A 25,011-nucleotide genomic window follows, 5' to 3' on the forward strand; every position below is an offset into this window, starting at 1 on the left:
GCCTCTGGAAGGGAACAGAAATGGGAATCTCTCAATGACTTTCTCTGTGGGAGAGAGAACACAATAGAAACCCTTGTGTTGAGCTGTCAGACAACATTCCAATCCCAAACTCGGTCCTTTCAAAATAAATGAAGGTGTTGTGTTGGATTAAATTTGTATCTCGAGAACAACATGTGTTACCCCACCATATGATCATTACATTGTAGTGTGGAGTCATTGTATTTTGAATGATGCCATGCGCTGACTCTGTGAAATGGAATAACACTGTTGAAAGAGAAGTAGATTTTTTAACATGGAGGTTTGGAGTCCATATACGAGTGAGGGGAATAGATTGGGAACCAGGTTTTGTGTGCTTGTGTGTGTGTGTGTCACGCTCTGACCTAGGAGAGCTGTTTAGTTAGGTCAGGGTGTGATAGGTGGGTGGGCATTCTATGTTTAGTTTTTCTATGTTTTGGCCGGGTATGGTTTCCAATCAGAGGCAGCTGTCTATCGTTGTCTCTGATTGGAAGCCATACTTAGGCAGCCTGTTTTTCCCTTTGTTTTCTTGGGTAGTTGTTTTCTGTTTCGTTTTAAATACCTGACAGAACTGTCGGCTGTCATTTTGTTTATTTTGTAAAGTGTTCCATTTTTTTCATTAAACTTCAAGATGAGCACTCAACACGCTGCACCTTGGTCCCCTTTATATGACACCCGTTACAGTGTGTGTGTGCAGTATGTTCTAGTCAGTCAGAAAAACATGGTAGCATTCCAGTAAGCCTTATCTTATCTGTCATAGTACATTTTATACCACTTATCAAGAGACAGTCATGAACAAAAATATTTCAAAGTGCCCCTTATGGAAGGTCTGTAGGGTGACCGAAATGAGAACAGATTAGGTCTCAGAATCCTACAGTAAACATTGCCCTCTGTTTCACCCACCCCAGTGTGACTCTGTCCAAAAAGCGGCAGAGGACAGAACAAATGTTTATGCCGCTTTATTTAATTTCTTCCTGATCATAGCAAAGTTCCTGTGGGAATTTACAACACCACCACCACCTCCCCTGGCAACCATACGTTGTTTATGCCATAGCAACAGTACATATTATGCATGCCACTGTTTTGAATGTACAGCCATTGTTGATGTGATGATGATATTGATGTGTACTGTACACTCAGATGGTGGAGGGGGTCAAACGTATTTTTCTGAAGCTAACAAACTCCAATTGTGAATTATGACATTAAAAAAAATGGTGTTACAGTCATCACCACATTTTTCCTGAAGTTTAACTTGCTTCTTCTGTCCTTCTCTCTAGGCTCCCAACATGTTTACACTGAATATGACCGCTGCCCAGCCAATGCACCTCATCATCATCACAGACTCAGAGCAGATCATATACACTGAGGCCCATGCTAACGCAGATGTCAGCTTTTACGTAAGTACCACCTCTCCTTATGTAAGTGTTGCCTTTTGCCTCCTACTTGTTTACTTAGGGGTTTGCATCTGTTAGTATAACAGCATCACATTAAGTCAGTGTATGAAGAGTATGAAGACTATCTATGCAAATTTTTATTCCAGAAATATTACACTAGCTGGGAGGAAAGTAGGTGCTAACTTCAACGACTTAGGCTATTAGACTTACACCTAAATGCCCAATAGCCTCTGTTGCAATAGAGAAGGATCTCAGGAGGTATGACTGCATTGAAACTGATAGCTGGCTAATGGGAGCTTGGCAAGGGCTGGGAGTCTTGCCTGGCATTTCTCCTGTTCCTGCCAGCTGAGCTGCTCTGCTCTGTTTAGCTCTAGTGTTTGGTGCCTGGGACGGAAGGGGGGGGAAGAGCCTCACTGCCAGGCCTCCCTACTTCCATCGTTAACCAGGAGAGAAATGCTTTCCTGCAGGGCCAGATGGGCCAGCTGTATGACATAGAACCAGCCACAGCTGTGCAACCCCCCGGGCCAGTTTGGAGAAGAAATTACCCTTGTTAGTTTAGTTTTGTGGTCCCTAAGGACCTGTGTGTATTTTATATATGGTTAGCATCCAAACAGGGTCTCAGAGTATGTTGGAGTAGGGAGTGATCAGAACAAGCTAATACCCACAGGGAACAAACGTTGTTTTAAAATAATTTGTCAATGTATTGGGACATGGAATCTATGTGGAAAATTCATTGGATTTGAAAAAAGTCAAGGTAAATCAAGGTAAATTGTTGTTTTGAGGTGAAATGACAGGATTCTATCACCATGGTAACACACTTTCAACATAGACAAACCTTGTGTAAAATATGTTGAATTTGTACCTTTGAAATAATGTCAGATCTTCAACGTTCCACTATCTTCTTATCTTCTGCCACTGTCATCTTCTTATCTTCTTCCACTATCATAAAAAACAATAAGCTGGGCAGCACCTTCTACTGGAGTCTATCTACAACTATTCATTTGGTCTCCCATCCAAGGTTTTAGCTCAGCCGTGCTTAGCTTCGACCAAACATTGTCACTGACTCCTACCAATGTGCTATTGTGAGAATGATTCTTGATAGATCTCTTAATAACTAAATATATTCACTGTTGCTATCAAAAGTCATTCCAAAGGGTAGGTTTAACAGAACAAATGAAATATGACCATACTTTATAATTCATATGTCCTCAATGCTGCTGTTTAGGTCTATATAGCATTTGCAAAGTCAACAACAGCTATTGTTTCAATTTAATCCAGGGTTCAACAAATTAATGATCTGATATGTTGGATTAAAATCTCCATCTCAACCAAAATATAAGTCAAATCAAACTTTAAATACATTTTAAATAATATATTCTTTAACTTCAATGTTTGGTTGAGATGTAGACGTGAATCCAACATATCAATTATTGATTTGTAGTCTAACTGGAATTAAAGCCAGACTAAATATACATCTCATTCAAATGTTGATATATTGTTGCATTGTCAACCAAACACAATTCAATAATATTTTTGTAACACAGTAAATAGCCTAAAGCTGAGGCTATCTTAGAATCTAATGTAACAGTATTTATTCAACCTTAAAATCAGTAACACATCCATGGCCACATTTTGAGGTTAGCCTACTGTAACTATAAATGTCTTATGTAATCATAGAAAGTGTGCATGTTCAAGATGATAGCATGCAAAGGTTGCAGGTCTGTGGAGAGCTTCAGAATTGCTATAATAGTCTGTGCAGAATCTCGAACAGCATTGACCACTTGCACTATGTACTTTTAATATAATTTCAACTGCAGATGAAGAACAGTGATAACACATTCAATTGTATAAATACAAAATATCTGACATTGTACAACCATTTGAAGTTTGTTGTGCTTTTAAATGGTTGAAAGCATAGTGATAACACATTGGGAATTCAACAACCTTCTGTCTGTCATTTTGAGTAGGTGAATAAATATCTCAACAAAATATTACTCACATTTCCACGTTAATGTGACGTAGTGTGCCCAGTGGGTAGTCTCAGTCATACTGTGGATGTATAGTGTTATAGTGGAGACATTAACTTGAGTATTGTGTTGTTCATTCAACCCAGAAAGAGACGACTCCAGAAGAGAGATTGTGCATCTCAAAGGGTTTCGTCTTGTCAATCGAATTTTGGAAATGAAGCAGAAGGGAAAGTGTGCATCTCTAGGACTGATAGGATGTTTTGTTTGGAAGTTTGAGTAAATGATAGTGTTAGTGATTTGGGATCCCTGCCTGGGAATTTAACCAACCCTTGTCTGCAGGCATACAGAACTCTTGCTTTTCATCACAATGAAAGCTGAGAGTTCAGACAAAGTCCACAGCCCAAGCATCCTCCTCTTGAGCTCTGCTTCTCACACAAGGGGTAAAATCACTAACTTTATCTATTATCTATTTCGACCCTCTAGTCTCTGTTTAAGTTGGCCATATCAACTTCTCAATAACCTTCCACGATAAATAGGACTATTCAATGTTTACAACACTGTCAGCAGTCTGTGGTATAGCCTTTAATGTCCTGCAGATAGGGGGAACATTGCATATGAAGAGGGGATGTTTTTGTGGGATGGACAGACGGGATAGTGTGTAGTGGATCACTGGGGAGTGTTACCATTTTAAGGAAGAAGGAAGCAGCATCTGGCGTGTGTCTGGGGAAGTGCGTCACGCGGCTGACAGATCTGCTGGGTACTTGCCTAGTGTTCTATCCAGCTGTGACCGGGACAGGGACAAGTCACTCAGATGGGACTGAGTACATTTGCTTTCATTCACAAAAAGCCACCAACCTGTGGGCCCAACATCAAGGTTCAAGGTCTCTCAACCTCAATTGTCCCTCAAATCCTCACTGTTTTAGAACTTGACGTTAGTTCCCCATCTAATATGGGGTAGTTTACCATTACACCAAGTCATAATACACAGTGGTCTCTCTCGCTACTATGTTACGTAAGAGTTAATGACCCCTCTGGAATTGTCCCCCGAACGCCCTCATGGAGACAGTTCAGGATGCGTCTCCGGAGCCAAAGGGACAGAGACAGACAGACGGATAGACAGACGAGTGGCCTTGTCCCGAACCTAATTGCTGTTGGATGGGTGCCTGTTCTAAACAGCCCATCAGATAGCTCTCTCTGACAGAGACTTATATCCCCCCGACTCCAGGCTCATTCAGCCCCTTTGGATCAGGCAAAGGGAAGTCTAATCTGAAAAGTTTTTGGAAGCGCCACTCCTTGCTCGGACTACTTCCTGTCATGCAATATGTCCCCGGGCTGTGCCATGTCGAACTCTGACCCCAAGGAGACAAATTCCTGTCTATATTGTTCCTTTTCTCATTCATTGATCCCTCTCACTCTTTTTCTCTCTTCCTGACTTACTCCTTTCTCCGCCCCTCCTCCTCTCCCTCCATTGTGATGTGTTTTATTTTTTTGTCCTCGCAGTTTCTTGTCTTTCTTTTTCGATCCAATCTAAACCAAATATACACGCATGAGAAGGACCAATCAATCACACAGGTTTTCTTGGCTTTCAGCAGAGCCTTCTGGCTGTGTGGGGTCTGGCTACAGCCGGCAGGCCTTCACACACACACACACACACACACACACACACACACACACACACACACACACACACACACACACACACACACACACACACACAGCTAACATGAAGGTCCAGAAGGAAAACAATCAGTGGTCTTTTTTCCAGCCCTCAGTTTTCAGCCTAACATCTAGATCACCAGGAAATACATGGACTTTGTTCCTCCAACTCCAAACACAATGACTGCTGCTCTCTCCTTCTTCCCTGGCCTCTTCTTGGCAAAACACTGAGCACATACCTCCTGTGAGTTTGTGCAATGCAGCATAGCTAATTGTGTTTGTTGTTGTTTTCATGATATCCATTATCATGAAATTAATTGTCGTAACACAGCAGACCTATTTAAGTCCCCCCATTCCAGAACAAGATGTCCATCTGTGTGCTACAGTAGCTGGAATGTAACGGTAATAGCTATGAGAACATTGATTGGGGAGAAAATGAAGCCATTGTTGAGACAGGATCCAAAGGGAAATAGATATCTGCTGAATGCCATCCATCTGCTCTGTATAGTATATACATTGACTATTCTAAACCTCTTGGACTAATGATCGAATGTTTTTTTCTTTAGATGCGTTTAGAAGTATAGCTGTCTTTTACAACTAAGAGTTGGGACCAATTCTGAATTGCGTTCCGAATGTCTTTTTAATTCCAATTAAATTCTTGAATTTGAATTGAATTTGAATTGGCCACACCCCACAGGAAGCAGCATTTGAATTGAATTGGAATTAAAGGAAGTATAATTCAATTAAATGAAATTCAAATGGCTTATTTATCACTATACATATATTTATTTTGACATATGGAGACCAATACTATCTAAAACACATGGATGGAACAGATTGTTTAAGACTCATTCTCCTTACATGTATTTAAAAGAATTACAGTAGTCTGGAAATATTCTAAGATCCTTTTGTAGGTTTATAATAATTCATAATTCACTTACATCTTATAAAAAAATCCCAGAATGCAAAAAACTACAGAATGGAAGGGATCAACCTAATCTAATGAGAAAAATACAAAAAAAGACTGTGACAATAATATTTGAAATGGTATCTGTATTCTTTGCAGTAATAAGTGGAAGATGTTTTTGTTAAAAGATTTGTCAAAGGAATAAGACTTTCATGCTTAATGTGTCAGTTGAATTTCTTTGAATTGTTTTAAATCAAATTATACTTCTTTTCATTCAAATTCTGCTTCCTGTGGGGTGTCCCCAATTAAAATTTAAATTTAAATGAATGGGTTGAATTGAATTAAGAAATTCCGAATTGATCCTAACCCTGGCACGACTCTTAGGTTACACTGAAACGTCACTTAACCGCCCCATTACAGTAGACCCCCTACTTGAGTGATTCATCTACAATCCATTATTCCTCTAGGCTGGCGGGGGAACAGGGGAATGTGTGCTGTGGTGTGTATGCGCTAGGCTGGATGTATATATGTATACCCGTATGGAGCCAGATTCCACCCGACTCCACTGACGCACAGAGTTAAAAAGGTCCCATTTCCCAGGCCCACTCAGGAAGCAAAGGAAAGACCTTGGCTCCAACTGGGTTGTGCAAACAGGCTCGTGGACACTTTACCATAATAAACATTCCTTTTCAAATGGCCCTGCTCTGCTCAGAAAATAAAGAGAGGGAGAGAGAGAGAAAAAGAGAGTGGGGAGAGAGATCAATAGACAGACAGAAAGAGGGAGAGGGAGGAGGGTGAGGAAGAGGGAGGGGGGGCATGCTTTAATGTGGCTGTTGTCAGACACATTGGGCAAACATGAGTTAGCAGGCTCTAAATAAGGCGCTGACACACCCGATGCTACGGTAACAATGAGCAGACAAACAGAGCTGTCTGGCCCTCCTAGAGGTAGTGTCTTAATGACTGAGGCCTGTATATAAAAAAAAGAATCCCTCCATGTACATAAAGGAAACAAAAAAGAATGGAGTGGATCATGTTAACAGACATATTCAATCATATTCAATTGCCTTGTACATGTAGTGTATTTGTTTATAAACTACTGCCTAGGCACACACACCTTCTTTAAGAAAACTGGAAAAATCTACTTGTTAGAATAACCTGAGAATAGTAGGAAATTAGTAGTTTGTACATTTTTATAGCAGCCTCCCTAATTCTCTTCTATGATTTAGTTTAACCAGGGGTCAAAGAGCTACTGGGTATCATTATTGCAATACAGGTTCAATTGAATTGAACCTATATAATCATAACTTGACATGCGTTAATAGATAGATGGTCAAAGTCTTGAAATTAAATGTGTAATGTATTTTCCTTTACTCGCCAGGTGGCGAATGACTCCAATATGGAATTCAGGGGTACAATTGTGAACGTCCAGAAAAAAGCCTTTCCCACAGACAATGAAGATATAGTGAGGTGGGCCACCGAGAAGTTTGGTGGGGTGACGTCTTTCACCACCATCCAGAACCCAATGAGCATCGCTTCCACAGGGAGAGAGGGTGAGACAGATACATACAACGTACCGCAAACTTACACAATTCTCAAGTCCGTTTTTTTGCTGGGTTTGTTAAGATAAACTGTGGCGGAAGATTGGCAGATAATGTAACAGATCTGAATAATAAATGTTAATGATTTTACAGGAACAAGACTCCTTTCAACTGGCTCCAACAACTGTACTCTTGAAAACGAATTGCATGCGCTCAAGCACTATCTGAAGTTAGAATCAAACATGCGTTTGCTCAAATCCTGTTCGAACCAGCTTCCCCACAGCCACACTGAGAAAGAACTGTACATCGTCAACATTCCTGAGGATGTCAGAATTCGGTAATACACCGAAGAGACTCTTGGCTGAAAACATTAGCAACACATTCCATGATAGTGGCATTGTATAGGTGATTGTAATGTGTGTTGGTGCTCTTGAACTGTAAAGTAATTATTTTGTTCTTCCAGCCATGTCTCTGTGCACGTCATCAGTGAGAGGCAGATCAGTCTTTTCCTAAGAGGACCTCAGGGTACCATATGGAGCATCCATGACCCAAAGCACACCAGCTTCAGTGTAAGCACTGGACAACATCTACTGCTGGCTAAATTGTAGTATCAATGTCTGAAACTGAATCACCAATGACTCAGATATGTTACCTGCATTTTTCTGGTGTTCATTTCATGCCCAGTTATGCATGCATAACTTGGATTATTCTCTGTGACTGACAAAGTTGTTCTATAGAAATGGAAAAATACTCTCTACTATATATGGTTCATTTGATCTCTCTTTCCCTCTCACTTAGTCCAACAACGTGATCCTGCTTGCTGCCACCGGCATGATGCATGAGATCCCTCCCACTATCACCATCCCCACAGACAGTGCTGATGCTGTACAGAAGAAGGCCTTGGACCATTTCAGAGCCAGTACCATCACCAGCTACTCTGAGATCCGAACCGAGGGCACCATGGTCACACTGGTCCTAGGGAATAAGGACCACACTCCAGGTAAGATACAGCTAGAGACACAGTGAGCATACAGTGCCTTGCAAAAGTATTCATCCACCTTGGCGTTTTTCCTATTTTGTTGCGTTACAACCGGTAGTTTAAATCAATTTTTAGTTGGATTTCATGTAATGGACATACACAAAACTGTCCAAATTGGTGAAGTGAAATTAAAAAAAGAACTTCTTTCCATTTTTTTTTTACAAAAAATGGAAAAGTGGTGCGTGCATATGTACAGTATTCACCCCCTTTGCTATGAAGACCCTAAATAAGATCTGGTACAACCAATTACCTTCAGAAGTCACATAATTAGTTAATCTAAGTGCAATCTAAGTGTCATATGATCTGTCACATGATGTTAGTGTGTACACCTGTTCTGAAAGGCCCCAGAGTCTGCCACACCACTAAGCAAGGGGCACCACCAAGCAAGCGGCACCATGAAGACCAAGGAGCTCTCCAAAGAGGTCAGGGACAAAGTTGTGGACAAGTACAGATCAGGGTTGGGTTATAAAAAAATATCAGAAACTTTGAACATCCCACAGAGCATCATTAAATTCATTATTAAAAAATTTAAAGAATATGGCACCACAACAAACCTGCCAAGAGAGGGCCGCCCACCAAAACTCACAGAACAGGCAAGGAGGGCATTAATCAGAGAGGCAACAAAAAGACCAAAGATAACCCTGAAGGAGCTGCAAAGCTCCACAGCAGAGATTTGAGTATCTGTCCATAGGACCACTTTAAGCCGTACACTCCACAGAGCTGGGCTTTACAGAAGAGTGGCCAGAAAAAAGCCAGAAAAAAATAAGCAAACACATTTGGTGTTCGCCAAAAGGCATATGGGAGACTCCCAAAAATATGGAAGAAGGTACTCTGGTCAGATGAGACTAAAATGTAGCTTTTTGGCCATCAAGGAAAACGCTATGTCTGGCGCAAACCCAACACCTCCCATCACCCCGAGAACACCATGTTTTTCCATCGGCAGGGACTGGGAAACTGTTCAGAATTGAAGGAATGATGGATGGCGCTAAATACAGGGAAATTCTTGATGGAAACCTTTTTCAGTCTTCTTGAGATTTGAGACTGAGACAGAGGTTCACCTTCCAGCAGGACAATGACCCTAAGCGTACACTCGAGTGGTTTAAGGGGAAACATTTAAATGTCTTGGAAATACCTAGTCAAAGCCCAGACCTAAATCCAATTGAGAATCTGTGGTATGACTTAAAGATTGCTGTACACCAGCGGAACCCATCCAACTTGAAGGAGCTGGAGCAGTTTTACCCTGAAGAATGGGAAAAATCCCAGTGGCTAGATGTGCCAAGCTTATAGAGACATACCCCAAGAGACTTGCAGCTGTAATTGCTGCAAAAGGTGGCTCTACAAAGTATTGACTTTGGGGGGGTGAATAGTTATGCATGCTCAAGTTTTCTGTGTTTTTGTTGTTGTTTGTTTCACAATAAAAATATTTTGTATATTCAAAGTGGTAGGCATGCTGTGTAAATCAAATGATACCCCCCAAAAAGCAATTTTAATTCCAGGTTGTAAATAGGAAAAATGCCAAGGGGGTGAATACTTTCAGAAGCCACTGTAGTGCTATTAGCCTATAGCAAGGGTAGAATGACTAGGGAGTCGTGTTATGACACCGTTCCTGTCAATTGTCTGTAAACTTGACCAAACAGTAAATCCAACTTCAGATGTAGAGTGACCAGTTCTACAAGCATAAATGCTCATATTGATGTTTGGTATAATGGTGCAAAACTGCAATAAAAATATGCTTTAGTAAGCTCTCTCAGTAATTGGTAGCTAACAGTATGACATTGTTGCCAGCTAGCTCCTGTAGTATTCTAGCTCCTGTACTAGACTAGCTCCTGTATTATTCTAGCTCCTGTTCTAGACTAGCTCCTGAACTAGACTAACTCTGTACTAGACAAGCTCCTGTAGTATTCTAGCTCCTGTACTAGACTAGCTCTGTAGTATTCTAGCACCTGTAGTATTCTAGCTCCTGTACTAGACTAGCTCCTGTAGTATTTTAGCTCCTGTACTAGACTAGCTCTGTATTAGACTAGCTCCTGTAGTATTCTAGCTCCTGTACTAGACTAGCTCTGTAGTATTCTAGCTCCTGTAGTAGACTAGCTCCTGTACTAGACTAGCTCCTGTAGTAGACTAGCTCTGTAGTAGACTAGCTCTGTAGTAGACTAGCTCTGTAGTAGACTAGCTCTGTACTAGACTAGCTCCTGTAGTAGACTAGCTCCGTAGCAGACTAGCTCCGTAGTAGACTAGCTCCTGTAGTAGACTAGCTCCTGTAGTAGACTAGCTCTGTACTAGACTAGCTCCTGTAGTAGACTAGCTCCTGTAGTAGACTAGCTCTGTACTAGACTAGCTCCTGTAGTAGACTAGCTCTGTACTAGACTAGCTCTGTACTAGACTAGCTCTGTACTAGACTAGCTCCTGTAGTAGACTAGCTCCTGTAGTAGACTAGCTCTGTACTAGACTAGCTCCTGTACTAGACTAGCTCCTGTAGTAGACTAGCTCCTGTAGTAGACTAGCTCCTGTAGTAGACTAGCTCTGTACTAGACTAACTCTGTAGTAGACTAGATCCTGTCGTAGACTAGCTCCTGTAGTAGACTAGCTCTGTACTAGACTAGCTCCTGTACTAGACTAGCTCCTGTAGTAGACTAACTTTGTAGTAGACTAGCTCCTGTAGTAGACTAGCTCTGTACTAGACTAACTCTGTAGTAGACTAGCTCTGTACTAGACTAGCTCCTGTAGTATTCTAGCTCTGTAGTAGACTAGCTCCTGTACTAGACTAGCTCCTGTAGTAGACTAGCTCCTGTAGTAGACTAGCTCCTGTACTAGACTAGCTCTGTACTAGACTAGCTCCTGTAGTAGGCTAGCTCTGTACGAGACTAGCTCCTGTACTAGACTAGCTCCTGTAGTAGACTAGCTCCTGTAGTAGACTAGCTCCTGTAGTAGACTAGCTCTGTAGTAGACTAGCTCCTGTAGTAGACTAGCTCCTGTAGTAGACTAGCTCCTGTAGTAGACTGGCTCCTGTACTAGACTAGCTCTGTAGTAGACTAGCTCCTGTACTAGACTAGCTCTGTAGTAGACTGGCTCCTGTACTAGACTAGCTCTGTACGAGACTGGCACCTGTGCTAGACTAGCTCTGTACTAGACTAGCCCTGTACTAGACTGGCTTGCTTAGCCAACATTATTATTATTATTATTTAGGGTTAGGGTGTTTATTAACTAATCAGTTCAACTAATCTATATGGTGCACCAATCCTGTAGTATCCTGTACAAATAGATTCTTACTGTCGGGTGATTTTTGTGTCTTGCTGTCTCAGTCACAGAGGCTGCACCAACCAAGACAACCCCATCGCCCCCCAGCCCCCCTCAGATGCCTCTGCTCATGCAGCTGTACACCTCTCCAGACTACCGCTCCCCTCTAGACCCCAACACCAAGGTGCAGAGCGACAAGAGGATCTACGCAGAGGTGAGAGCCCTTCTATTTATTTCACTCCAGCACCCTCCCGCTCTTAGTAATCCACTCCCAGTTCCTCAGCCGTGCCCACATTCTCACTCCCTAAGCCCTGCACACCTTCACAACACAGCACGACTTTTAACACAGAGAGCAAACATCTCTTTCATAGTATGGCAAGCTAGACAGGTATTCATGTTTGATAGAGAACTTTTCAGAAAATAATTTTGATAGTATCGTACTATTTATGTACAGTATATAACAACATGCATGATAGAGCGTGACCATATACAGTTATGGGAGCAAATACAACCACCAACAAATACATCCACCAGCAAATTCAACCACCAACAAATACAACCACCAGCAAATACATCCACCAGCAAATTCAACCACCAACAAATACATCCACCAGCAAATTCAACCACCAACAAATACAACCACCAGCAAATACATCCACCAGCAAATACAACCACCAACAAATACATCCACCAGCAAATTCAACCACCAACAAATTCAACCACCAACAAATACATCCACCAGCAAATACAACCACCAGCAAATACAACCACCAGCAAATACATCCACCAGCAAATACAACCACCAACATCTCCCACCAGGCCTGCTCTACACTACAAAACAACACCCATACTGTAGTGTATGCAAACATTTCCAGGACCCTAATCATTCCTATCCTCACTTACATCCCTCTCCTCTCCAGATCTCAGGGCGGACACTGGGGGAGATTGTCCTGACCATCAAGGTGATCAACTGCTCGGTGCGCTCCAAGGGCTCTTGCCCGGTGGTGAGGGACATGCCCTTCAGGCCAGAGGTATGCTCCTCCACCGTGTGCCCCAACAGTACCAGGGTTAGCTTCTCCTTAGAGCTGCTCCAAGACCTGGCCTCCAATAGCTGGGACCTGGAGTGCTCCGTCAAACTCTGCTTCAGCGAGGTATGTAGGTGGAGGAGATATGGGTGGTGGGGGGAAAGAGGTATTGCTTTATTGACTTATAGGACACAATATTTTGCTGTCATTTATTTTTGTATCTTTTCTTTAATAAAACAAATGGTGGGCCGAAACATCCAAATAGATGTTTCCATTGAGCATTTATTCATTCAATCTTAAGTTTTTCTCTGACACATTTATTTCAACATCATAACAGTAGCTATGCTTCTAGTACGTGTACTTTTATCATAAGCAGAGTAGATTCTAAAAGTAATAGTGTGTGCCAGCATGTTTAACTAAACTATGTTAATTCTAACCTGTAGCTTAGTCAACAAACCAAATCTCCAGTGAACTTTCACTTCATCATCAAGGCATTTTTGGTGTTTAGAGTTTACTTTAGTAATTTTTTGTATCTTTGCCAACAAAGTACACTTAATAATCTGTTTGTATCACTCTCTCTTTTGGTAATGTCTTGTAGAAATGTGGAGATGGAGGAAGAGTGAAGAGGAACTTGGAGGTCACCCAGACATACATCCCACCACCAAGTGAGTGTTTTAAAGCCTTCCAGCTCTGTTGTTGTAGTGTAGTTTGTCCTTCTGGCAACCCCGTCCTTCATTTTTCTCTTATCAGTTTTGGCATCAGGTAACATTTACAGTACACATGATAATCCCATTGTTAGCCCTAAACAAGATTCATAAATTCATATTTGGGTGTATTTTAAAACACGACTCTTCTCTGTCGTTGAGATGACCCCAACTTCCCCTATGCTGCGCAATCGTTTTTCATTAAAAAAATAATAAATAAAGATAGTCAAATGAAATCACCACTAACACTGCTGTCAAATGCAACAGTAGGAGAGACACCGCATTGTCCTCCTCAACCCTCAAGAATTCCTCAATCGGAACATTCCATCATCCATTTCATTCTGGCCACAGCAGAGGCTGGCTGGCTTGTCTGTCCATCTCGGTTGTACTGCCTACCATCGAGTTCCACTCCAATGTTGGGCTCGTCATCATGCTAATGATGAGGTCAGGATATACAGAGAGAGACGGGTCGTGGAGGGGATATGAGGTGGGGCCTCTTCCTTAGGAAGGCATGCAGCCTGACCTTGTGGCCACAATCAGGCAGTATTGACCCTCGGGGGGGATCCATTGTGTCCGAGGTCTGGCTGCTGGGCCGTCTGTCCAAACATGGGCCCCGGGCCTGGCGCTATTGCCAGAGACAGAGGCCCTGAACACAAAAGGGGGAAGGTGTTACTCTTCAAAGGGGAGGACAATCTCCGGGCAGATGAGTCACGAACAAATATCGCATTCCTCAATCGCTGTAAGCCCAGAAGGGAAGCCCATAATTCTTTGGCAAAAAGGAAAAGAAAAGACGACAAACTTCAGGTTCATGTTTTGGCTTACCACACAGCTCCCCAAATTTGGCCAACAACTTATTTTTTCCTGCAATTTCCTCACACAGAAGAAGAGGATACAGGTTGGATCATCAGCTGATGTTGGTGTTTTAGGCTGATGCTGCCAGGACCTCACTGCTCATTTTTGTTATTGTGTCCCTGTTTTGTCAGCCAACCCATTATGGTCCCTATGTCAAGGAAAGGTCATGTGAGTGCGTGGAGGGACTCAGGGACTTGCTGTGATGGTGGATGAAAGGGAATTCGTGGCAAAGGATCAACGTTTTCTCCCATTAAACTTCAGGCAACTCCTCATTGACCTTACCGCTCCTTTCATCCATGCCTGCCCACACAGTGCACACACCAAACAACTGGAGCCAACCAACTCTATGGGCTCTCAAAATTGGTCGCCTACGGTCATGTAGTCAGTTCCACTCAGTTTTTCTTCAGAATTCTGGGCAGAGAATTGGAGCTCATTTGAGGCCGGCTGACTGCTGCTAGCTGCTGCTGGGGGCCTCGCCTGTTTTGATTGGCCAGGATATGGCTTCCCCTCGGCTGTCCTTCCTGTTTGGTAGCTGTCCCCCAGAGGACTCTTGGGAGTCGTAGTGTCGTAGTGCAGGGCTGCTGCTGTTCATCCCCTCCACTCCACCTGCGACGCAGCTTCTACTTCCTGTCCCTGTTTGCTTTTCGGCCCATTCTGGAAAACAAATATAAAAAATACTTTAAAACAGGCTTCTGTTTAGACATGGACTGGGACAGGGCCTTTGAGTCGGTAATCCTGGTAGTAGATAATTCCCCTCCTATAAAGATCACTTTAATCAGTTACAATCTAATTCAGGAGATTTAATCGAAGGATGTAGCCCACATTAAATTCATTATGATGGTACACAAGCATTTCATTATGTTGTGACAGCAGAGCAGTGATGGATTTTAATAGGGTGAGGGGATGAATTATCTTTATTATTCTTATAGATTAATCCATGGAAACCATCAATAGCAATATTAACAGGCTTGCAGGATGATGGCAAGCGGTGCAGCCAAACAAACAGAATGCAGGCCCTCATCCTTCCTGCATCCTGTCTTTCCTGTCCTTCAAGAAAAGAGAGAGCCTAGTGTAGTGCTGGGCCTAGTGTAAAGCACAGGGGAGAATGACTGTCATTGAAGCCATGGACGTTCAAGGCTGACCGCGGTATTGCAGGCATTGTTAGAAAACAGGATCCCCCATTATAGTGAATGGAAAAATGGCAATCTGGTCAATCTTAGTGTAAATAAAATAGAAATTTGTAGACAACCAATAATTGCTTCAAATACACCAAATGTATGTCCGCAAATACACCAAATGTATGTCCGCACGCAGAAGAACTTAATGATAATTTAGTTGCTAATGGCAGCCTGCAGTACCCTGGTCGGCATTCAACTTGAGTTACTTAATGAGAGGGGGCAGCACTGAGCCAGCCTGCAAAGTCACTTCCTGGAGGGTCAGTTCTATCGGGGATCCTTGTGACGTCCCTACCCTCCTAACCCTTACACTAACCCTAACCTTAACTATAATGTAACCTTAACCCTTAACCATTTTAAATGTCAAGGATACTGGATTGGAGTAGCTCAAACTGCGCATGTTATGTGAAAATTTAATTTGACTTAATTTGGCTTCAATTAGCTATTGAGTCTTCACATAGGAATGTATGGTGTCACGTGAATGATGGCTTTGTCCATTCATATATTCAGTCATTGTTAAGACACAGGATGGCTCCTGCCCAGAGGACTGATGATTAGCTTCCTCCCAAATTCTCAGGATCCATGTTGGAGATTTCCATTAGGGAAGTAGCAGAAGCTGGGGAACTTGTGTGTGTCTTCGTGTGCATACATTTGTGCACGTATGCTCGCGTGCTTGGATGCACGTGTGTGTGTGTGTGTGTGTGTGTGTGTGTGTGTGTGTGTGTGTGTGTGTCAGAGGCCTGTGTCAGTGCCAGAGCTAGCAGCACATGGCCAGAGCCTGTTTTCAGCGAAGCTGATTTGAGAGTTCCGTCGAGGGAGAGCAATTTTGCCTCAGCCGTTGGCTTAAGAGTTGTTTTGTTTGCTCCTACGTCTGTAATTGCTGGAACAGCTTGTGTGGGACAATGCCACACAAAGGCTGCCCAGGGGGCACTGCCAGGGCCAAGCAGTGTGACCACAAACTTAAATTCACATGATGAGAGAGCCAGAACTTAATCACAACAGTGATAACCATTTGTTTCCACAAACAGATTTGGCCTCAATTGTGCAATGTGCTTGAGACAAAGAAAAATTAATGAGCTTGTAATGTTAACTGGTTGTGTGCTGGAAATGAGGAAATCATAGGAGGAATAATCTCTCAGTGATTCCACTGATATCCATGGATATCCAACAATTCTACTAAACACCTCAATGTGAGACATGCATTCATGTGTTTCTCCTGTGTGTTCTAGTGGCGTGTATTGACTTTGGTCTGTCAGCCGTGCTGGGCATCGCCTTTGGAGGGTTCCTGATCGGAGTTCTGCTCATCGGAGCTCTGTGGTTCATCAAGATCCGCACAGGTGAGTCGGAGTCTGCCTATCTGTTTTGTGGTGTTACATTTACATACCATACAAAAGGGTTTTTCGAGGTCTATTTCTCTTGATTTGAGGTCCCTTTTCATTCAAACTTAATTTTAAAACAGTATTATTTTGTTTTATGGGATCTAGGATACCCCACCGGACTGGATGTAGGGTCGACTACTGCAAACCTCTCGAGTAAGATGCTAGTCACTGTTTCTGGTTGATGCCAGTCCCAGTTAAACGTATAGAGTTCTATTTTCCTTGAAGGGGGAATAGTAAAGTAGGCAAACCATATCAATGAGGTAAACCTGTCTCCTCCTTTTCTGATCTTTCTCATGATCACTATCCCTCAAACAACCAACCAACCAACCAGTCAATCAGTTTTTATTATCCCAGAAGCAGTTGGTTTGCAAGCTGAAATTGAGTTTGACAAATTGGTTAACATAAATCAAATTGTCCTTTCTCTCCAGGATGTCCTTGCTCTCTGACCAGCAAACGACAACCTGTCTCCAACAACCCCTCCCCCTCTGAGAACAGTAGTGCCAACGCCAGCATTGGCAGCACTCAGAGCACGCCAACAAGCAGCATGGCATGACATCATCACCACCGCCGTCTCCCCTCTCCGTCACACTGAGGGGGCTCCATGCTATTTGGTCGCTCTTTCACAATGCTTAAGAAAGCATTAACTCCCTCTCTTTAGTCACACCACATCACGCACCCTCTCTCACCAACCTGAGGGGGATTAGGTCGGGGAGGGGGGAGGGGGGGGACAGTTGTAGTCTAGTCCAGGCTCCTAACACCCTCTTCTCCGGCCTCCCAGCAAACGTTCCAGACCGGAAGTCAGAGGGGGTGGGAAAAAAAGGCCCTGGCTCCCAGCAACAGGAAAAACAAAGCATATCCCCAAGAACTAACAGGAAATTCACTGCATTCTTTTCAATGAATTGTGCCTCTCTGATGGCGGCACAATAAGAGTCAGTCAGGGGGGAAAAAAAGACAAAAGATTGACTTTAAAAACATTATTAGATAAACTGTTTTGGCTCTCAACATCCACAATTGTTGTGATAGGAAATGTCAAGGCCCCTTTTTCCAGGCAATTTAGAGATAGATTCTGGACTGACATCTGTTCTTTGACGTTGACTGTAGTTTGAATTAAAATTTGTATTACTGTAAATGGGTGGCTGGAAGACACCATGTCAGATTTAAAGATTTCAGACAGTAAGAATAGCTAGAATATCCCATGTTCTCTTCCAACACCAAGGGGAATCTGTCTTCACGGGATTTAGGAAAGATTGGGAAAAGGCTACCTCTTAATTTATATAGATATCGGATTGTTAAGCATAAGCTTGACAATGGCTTCTTCTGGTGAGCTAGTGAGATAAATAAAAACAATTCTCTTTCATTCCATTTCACTTGAGTTACATCATATTGTTTTGCTCAGAGCCATCTCTTACATACAAGCAGAATTTATAACAAAACATTTCTTGCAAGTCAAATGTTGCACTATGTATACAAAAGTATATGGACACCCTTTCAAATTCGTGGATTCGGCCATTTCATCCACACCCGTTGCTGACAGGTGTATAAAATTGAGCACACAGCCATGCAATCTCCATAGACAAACATTGGCAGTAGAATAGCCTGTACTGAAGAGCTCAGTGACTTTCAACATGGTACCGTCATAGGATACCACCTTTCCAACAAGTCAGTTTGTCAAATTTCTGCCCAGGTCAACTAAGTGCTGTTATTGTGAAGTGAAAACGTCTCAGCCGCGAAGTAGTAGACCACACATGCTCACAGAACGGGATCGCCGAGTGCTGAAGCGCATAGCACGTCTAAATCGTCTGTCCTCAGTTGGAACACTCACTATAGAGTTCCAAACTGCCTCTGGAAGTAACGTCAGCACAACAACTGTTTGTCTGGAGCTTCATGAATAGTTCGTCGGGAGCTTCATGAAATGGCCGAGCAGCCGCACACAAGCCTAAACTCACCATGCGCAATGTCAAGCGTCGGATGGAGTGGTGTGAAGCTCGCCGCCATTGGACTCTGGAGCAGTGGAAATGTTCAGTGGAAACGATCAATTGGAACACCGACTGCGAGCCAGGCCTAAATCGCCCAACATCAGTGTCCGACCTCACGAATGCTTTTGTGGCTGAATGGAAGTAAATCCCCACAGCAATGTTCAAACATCTAGTGCCTTCCCAGAAGAGTGGATTATGTTATAGCAGCAAAAGGGAGACCAACTCCATATTAATGCCCATAAATTTGGAATGAGATGTTAAATGAGCTGGTGTCCACATACTTTTGATCATGTAGTGTACTTGAGCCTCAGCAAATGAGTTGGTTTTATAGTAATTTTTTTAAATAGAATATTTATCTGAAATTGTGTTATGTCTAGATACACATTTCACTTTCCTCAATGCAAACCAAAGTCAACACCAAAGCAAAAGTTGTTACCAAAGAAATTGCGCTACATTTTTAAAGATGAAAAAATGATTGAAAATCAAAATGATTGAACTCAGGAAACACTGTGGCATTATTGTAATTTAGGGTGAAATTATTTATGTCAAGTGCCAAGGAAAATGGAAATCAGATAGATTGAATCGTAAGTGCAAACCCGTTCTATGTGTAAGTGTACAAATGTAAATGTATTTTGATTGTATTGCCTTTTTTTTACCTCTTTGAAATTGCTCTCACAATACAAAGTAAAGCCTTGTGGTTATGACCTGCTGGGTAAAAAGACATTCCCTTCAAACATTCCATTCAGCCGTATCTCCTAAAGAAACAGCAATACTGTACCATAAGTATACAGTATATAATTTAAAATGTTATTGTAATGATTGTACTAGTTATTTTATAGTTCAGTATGCCAATGTACAGCGACACAGAGTGTAATCTATATTTGTTAAGCAGTTAATAATTCATTCGTAATTAATTTGTTTTGATACCATCACCAAAAGCAGCGATCTTAAAACCAAGTGAGCTTCCTCAACCCAACACTGTTTTTAATGCCCCAATGTGGTTTTTACATTTTATTCTAAAAATGATGTAGCTAATAATGCATTGTGTGTGTGTTTCTGTGCATATGCACGAGTGAGTGCATGCATGCAAGTGTGCATATGTGTGTCTGTTTGTGCATACAGGCATGTGTGTGTGTGTGAATGTACTCTAAGATGTGTACACTCAGAGGAAAACATTAGAAATTGCCACTTTGAGTATTTGTGCAAAATGAGGAGTTAATTCTTTGTGTAATGTCCATGCAGTTTATTTTGTAAGAGTGTTGTTTCTTATATTCTTATTTTATAAATTCCATAACTTCTGTGTTATTCTCCATATGTTCCAAAGAACTAGGACTATTCCCTATTACTAAATGCAGTTTTTTTACTTGTAGTCATTTGTAACCAGATGGCCATAGATTTATACTTTCTATATTCCAGTTTCAATCGTATTTGTATTGTTATTCATTTCTATAAACATCATTAACACTACCATCAAGTCTCTAAAGCCAAACTCCAGAGCCCACATTACTGGTGTTATGTAAACAGTTATTGTTGCTCTAACTTATTCCGTTCAACTTTACCCTCACCCTAAGCCCCCTGCCATACAATAACAAAAGCTAATAATCTCTGATTCAAGATACTCTGTACTGGTGTGATAGGCTGATGCATTCCATTTGTAATACTGTGGACCAGGTCCCAGCAGCACTTAATTTTTTGGGGTGTACAGAAACGAACCTCATCCACCACCCACCTGATGCACAGCAGCCATTGTGTGCCAAAACCTTTAACTCATGACTGTCAGTGTATGAGTGGCATCCCCTTGAGCTGAACCTCCAAACAGGCAAGCAACAGTGGATTACATTTACATTTTAGTCATTTAGCAGATGCTCTTATCCAGAGCAACTTACAGTAGTGAATGCATACATTTCATACCAATTTTTTTTTTGTACTGGCCCCCCGTGGGAATCAAACCCACAACCCTGGCGTTGCACACACCATGCTGGCGTTGCAAACACCATGCTCTACCAACTGAGGCACAGGGAAGATTGAGGGAGAGTTGTAGTATCAGACAGTCAGTGACAGCTAGGCTTTTTGTGAATACTGACAGAACACAGGGTAAATCAGATGAGCCGTCAGTTAATCCAGTCGTTAACCCAGCATATTCCTGCATGACCTCTGGCTCTGACTTCCTCTGCTCAGAGATGCACACGCACCAAGCAATCTTCCACACTCTGCACGTTTCCCTGTTCTCACAATGATAGACAGATGGTGTATGTGTGTTTAAGACAGTGTACGTGCATCTGAGAGTGTGTGTCTATTGGGAAGGTGTCTTTATTTCAATCCAGAAAGGAGAGGGAATCTTTGTTATTGAGTGATCAACTCAACGCAGCTCTCGAGATGGGATGCTCCCAAATAAGCAAGGTCTACGTGGGGGAGCAAAATGTCATCCAGTATTTCTGTGATCACATGCAATGGTAGTCATTCAAACAAGCTGATTATTTTTTTTGTTTTATGACATAATATGCTACTGCTCTCCACAGCATTTCTGCCCTGAATTTAGCAGGTGCTATCGACAAAGATCAGTGGAAAAAAGTTGTGATACACTACTTTCTGCAAATGGTCAGTGTGAACCGGAGTGACTTGACACAACGCAAGCCAAACAAGCTGTACAAAAAATGGAAATAAAGGGCTTCTAGTCTGCCATGAAGCGTTCATCCATGTGTACGGTTAAGAGTCTAGCTACATTTTCAGCTGTTATACATTTCTAATTTTGTCAGAAATTTGTTTTCATTGCAAGTTAAAGCATACTGTTAGCTAGCTAGTGAACGTTAGCTTGCTGGCAAACGTTGCGTGTGTGATCTGTGTAGGAAGAATATTCCTATCTCAGAAACCATTTGCATTGCTAGTTATAGCCTAAAGTTAGCTAGCTAGCTAACATTGAACCTAGTTGGTTAGTTTTAGCTACCTGCAGATTCATACTACAGCATTTCATGCATGGTGGCTGACTATGACAATCAGTTTGTATTGCTAGTAGATAAAGTGTATTTTTACCCGGAGTGTATTATTTTAGGCTACTACCTTACTCACTCTGTTTAGCACATGGCCTCACATGTGAATCCTTAAATTGATGGCTGGGTCTAAGGCTTAAGAGGGTGTGAATGATGCTAAATAGGTGTAATCAAAGAAGAGCTCTCTAGTAGGGTTATCAAACCATTCAAGGGCCATTTTCTCAAAAGTGTGGTTACTAGTTTATCAACTTGCAAATAATTACTTTCCCATTGTTCCTCAACCATGGTGTATGATTTTCAATGTTGTACATCTGAGTCTCTAATTTTATCCAATGTAAAAAACACAATTTCAAATGTTGCTACAAAAGATCGAATCGAGGTAGTCAGTCACATATTTTGTAACTAATAGAATACATACAACCTGAATACATTAAAACTCCCCTGGAGAGAGAGGAAGAATAAAGTGGCCAAGTACTGTATTTAAACCCTAGTTAACCATTAAGTCACCCCACACACACACACAGTTCCCTCCACAGGAATTTTATTCACAGGAATACCTTTTTATGTTATCTATTTTTTTTCTGAAACGAAAGCAACGACATAAAGTCCTTTTCCTCATAGTGATCTGTACTGGGCTGCTGTGTTATAAATAAGGCCTCAGATAACGGAGCTTGGATGCACCTGTGTTTAATGAGTCTCTCTACACAGAATGTCACCCCTCAGGATTGTTAACATTGTTAGAGTCTGTCATCTTAACAAAATGGCTGCTCTAATTGAAAAAAAAGCATTGTTCACGTGGCACAGGGAATTCCATCTTTCCTTTTATGGCGCATTGACCAAACTCAAATTATACCATATGTATTTGTATGTTGTCTTTTGAAAAATGTATATTTTATTTGTGTATCAAACGTCTTAATAAAATGAATAAACCAGAGGAATTGTTTGTGACTCTTATTGTGCTATCTTCAGATCTACAGTATTATGATTCCCTTGCTGCATTACATGTAAGAATGTAAGAACAGGGTTGAAGACACAACATAGCTGGTGTGCGACTCAAGCCACCGCTATATATTGGGTCTCCAACAATGTTAGACACACAGTATCAGAGAGCAATTATAATACAGGCTAGCAAGCTGGGCCGTGCACTTTCACAGGCAAGGCAGGGAGCATCACACAGGAAATCAACCAGCAGCAGCATGCTTTTAGTCTTCAATGAACCACTTCCGATCATGGGAAGAAAGGAACAATGTGTTTTAAAACTAGAGCAGTTGGAATTTGTGTATTCTTAAGTAGCACACAATGATTAATTTGGTTTTCAAGGATTCGTGCTGTCCGTAAATTGCAAGTTGACTTTTCTACCCCCGTGCTGTTGAAGGTCAGCATTACATGAGATATAGTACACCCTTATTACTGTATGTGAAAGTATACATTCATACTGCTTGTTTGAGCATGTCTGTGGACGGATTAACTGCCTATAATATGCAGTGCATTCGGAAAATATTCAGACCCCTTCCCTTTTCCCACATTTTGTTACGTCACAGCCTTATTCTAAAATTGATTAAATAAAATAAAACATCTCATAAATCTACACACAATACCCCGTAATGACAAAGAGAAAACAGGTTTTTAGAAATATTTGCAAATGTGTTAAATATAAAAAACAGAAATACCTTATAAGTATTCAGACCCTTTGCTATGAGACTCGAAAATAAGCTCAGGTGCATCCTGTTTCCATTGATCATCCTTGAGATGTTTCTACAACTTTATTGGAGTCCACCTGTGGTAAATTCAACTGATTGGACATCATTTGGAAAGGCACACACCTACAGTTGAAGTCGGAAGTTTACATACACTTAGGTTGGAGTCATTAAAACTAATTTTTCAACCACTCCACAAATGTCTTGTTAACAAACTATAGTTTAAGGAAAGTCGATAGGACATCTACTTTGTGCATGACACAAGTCATTTTTCCAACAATTGTTTACAGACAGATTATTTAACTTATAATTCACTGTATCACAATTCCAGTCGGTCAGAAGTTTACATACACTAAATTGACTGTGCCTTTAAACAGCCTGGAAAATTCCAGAAAAGTATGTCATGGCTTTAGAAGCTTCTGATAGGCTAATTGACATAATTTGTGTCAATTGGAGGTGTACCTGTGGATGTATTTCAAGGCCTACCTTCAAACTCAGTGCCTCTTTGCTTGACATCATGGGAAAATGAAAATAAATCAGCCAAGACCAAAAATTGTAGACCTCCACAAGTCTGGTTTATCCTTGGGAGAAATTTCCAAATGCCTGAAGGTACCATGTTCATCTGTACAAACAATAGTATGCAAGTATAAACACCATGGGACCACGCAGCCATCATACCGCTCAGGAAGGAGACGCGTTCTGTCTCCTGGAGATGAACGTAGCGCAAATCAATCCCAGAACAACAGCAAAGGACCTTATGAAGATGCTGGAGGAAACAGGTACAAAAGTATCTATATCCACAGTAAAATGAGTCCAATATTGACATAACCTGAAAGGCCGCTCAGCAAGGAAGAAGCAACTGCTCCAAAACCACCATAAAAAAGCCAGACTAGTAGTTTGCAACTAACTGCACATGGGGACAAAGATCGAACTTTTGGGAGAAATGTCCTCTGGTCTAATGAAACAAAAATAGAACTGTTTGGCCATAATGACCATCGTTATGTTTGGAGGAAAAAGGGGGAGGCTTGCAAGCCGAAGAACACCATCCCAACCGTGAAGCACGGGGGTGGCAGCATCATGATATGGGGGTGCTTTTGCTGCAGGAGGGACTGGTGCACTTCACAAAATAGATGGCTTCATGAATGACGAAAATGATGTGGATATATTGAAGCAACATCTCAAGACATCAGTCAGGAAGTTAAAGCTTGGTCGCAAATGAGTCTTCCAAATGGACAATGACCGCAAGAATACTTCCAAAGTAGTGCCAAAATGGCTTAAGGACAACGAAGTCAAGGTAGTGGAATGGCCATCACAAAGCCCTGACCTCAATCCCGAAGCAAATGTGTGGGCAATACTGAAAAAACATGTGCGAGCAAGGAGTGCGAGCAACGTGTGCGAGCAAGGAGGTCTACAAACCTGACTCTGCGACCTGTACGATCTTGTTGGCTGGCCCTCGCTTCATA

General features: G+C 41.8%; 1 protein-coding gene across 1 annotated transcript in view; it reads left to right on the forward strand.

Moving 5' to 3' along the window:
- Nucleotides 1–18,226, forward strand: part of LOC115159540 (endoglin) — a 64,122-nt gene extending 45,896 nt beyond the window's left edge. The window contains exons 4-14 of the mRNA XM_029709356.1: nucleotides 1,293–1,412; nucleotides 7,318–7,489; nucleotides 7,631–7,814; nucleotides 7,941–8,046; nucleotides 8,276–8,477; nucleotides 11,819–11,967; nucleotides 12,674–12,904; nucleotides 13,377–13,443; nucleotides 16,739–16,846; nucleotides 16,994–17,041; nucleotides 17,317–18,226. Of these exons, the coding sequence (XP_029565216.1) occupies nucleotides 1,293–1,412; nucleotides 7,318–7,489; nucleotides 7,631–7,814; nucleotides 7,941–8,046; nucleotides 8,276–8,477; nucleotides 11,819–11,967; nucleotides 12,674–12,904; nucleotides 13,377–13,443; nucleotides 16,739–16,846; nucleotides 16,994–17,041; nucleotides 17,317–17,441 (1,512 nt within the window). The 3' untranslated portion in view covers nucleotides 17,442–18,226. The remainder of the gene's footprint in view (nucleotides 1–1,292; nucleotides 1,413–7,317; nucleotides 7,490–7,630; nucleotides 7,815–7,940; nucleotides 8,047–8,275; nucleotides 8,478–11,818; nucleotides 11,968–12,673; nucleotides 12,905–13,376; nucleotides 13,444–16,738; nucleotides 16,847–16,993; nucleotides 17,042–17,316) is intronic.
- Nucleotides 18,227–25,011: the final 6,785 nt, after the last annotated feature.

This window comes from Salmo trutta, chromosome 23 (genome assembly GCF_901001165.1).
Source record: "Salmo trutta chromosome 23, fSalTru1.1, whole genome shotgun sequence".
NCBI lineage: Eukaryota > Metazoa > Chordata > Actinopteri > Salmoniformes > Salmonidae > Salmo > Salmo trutta.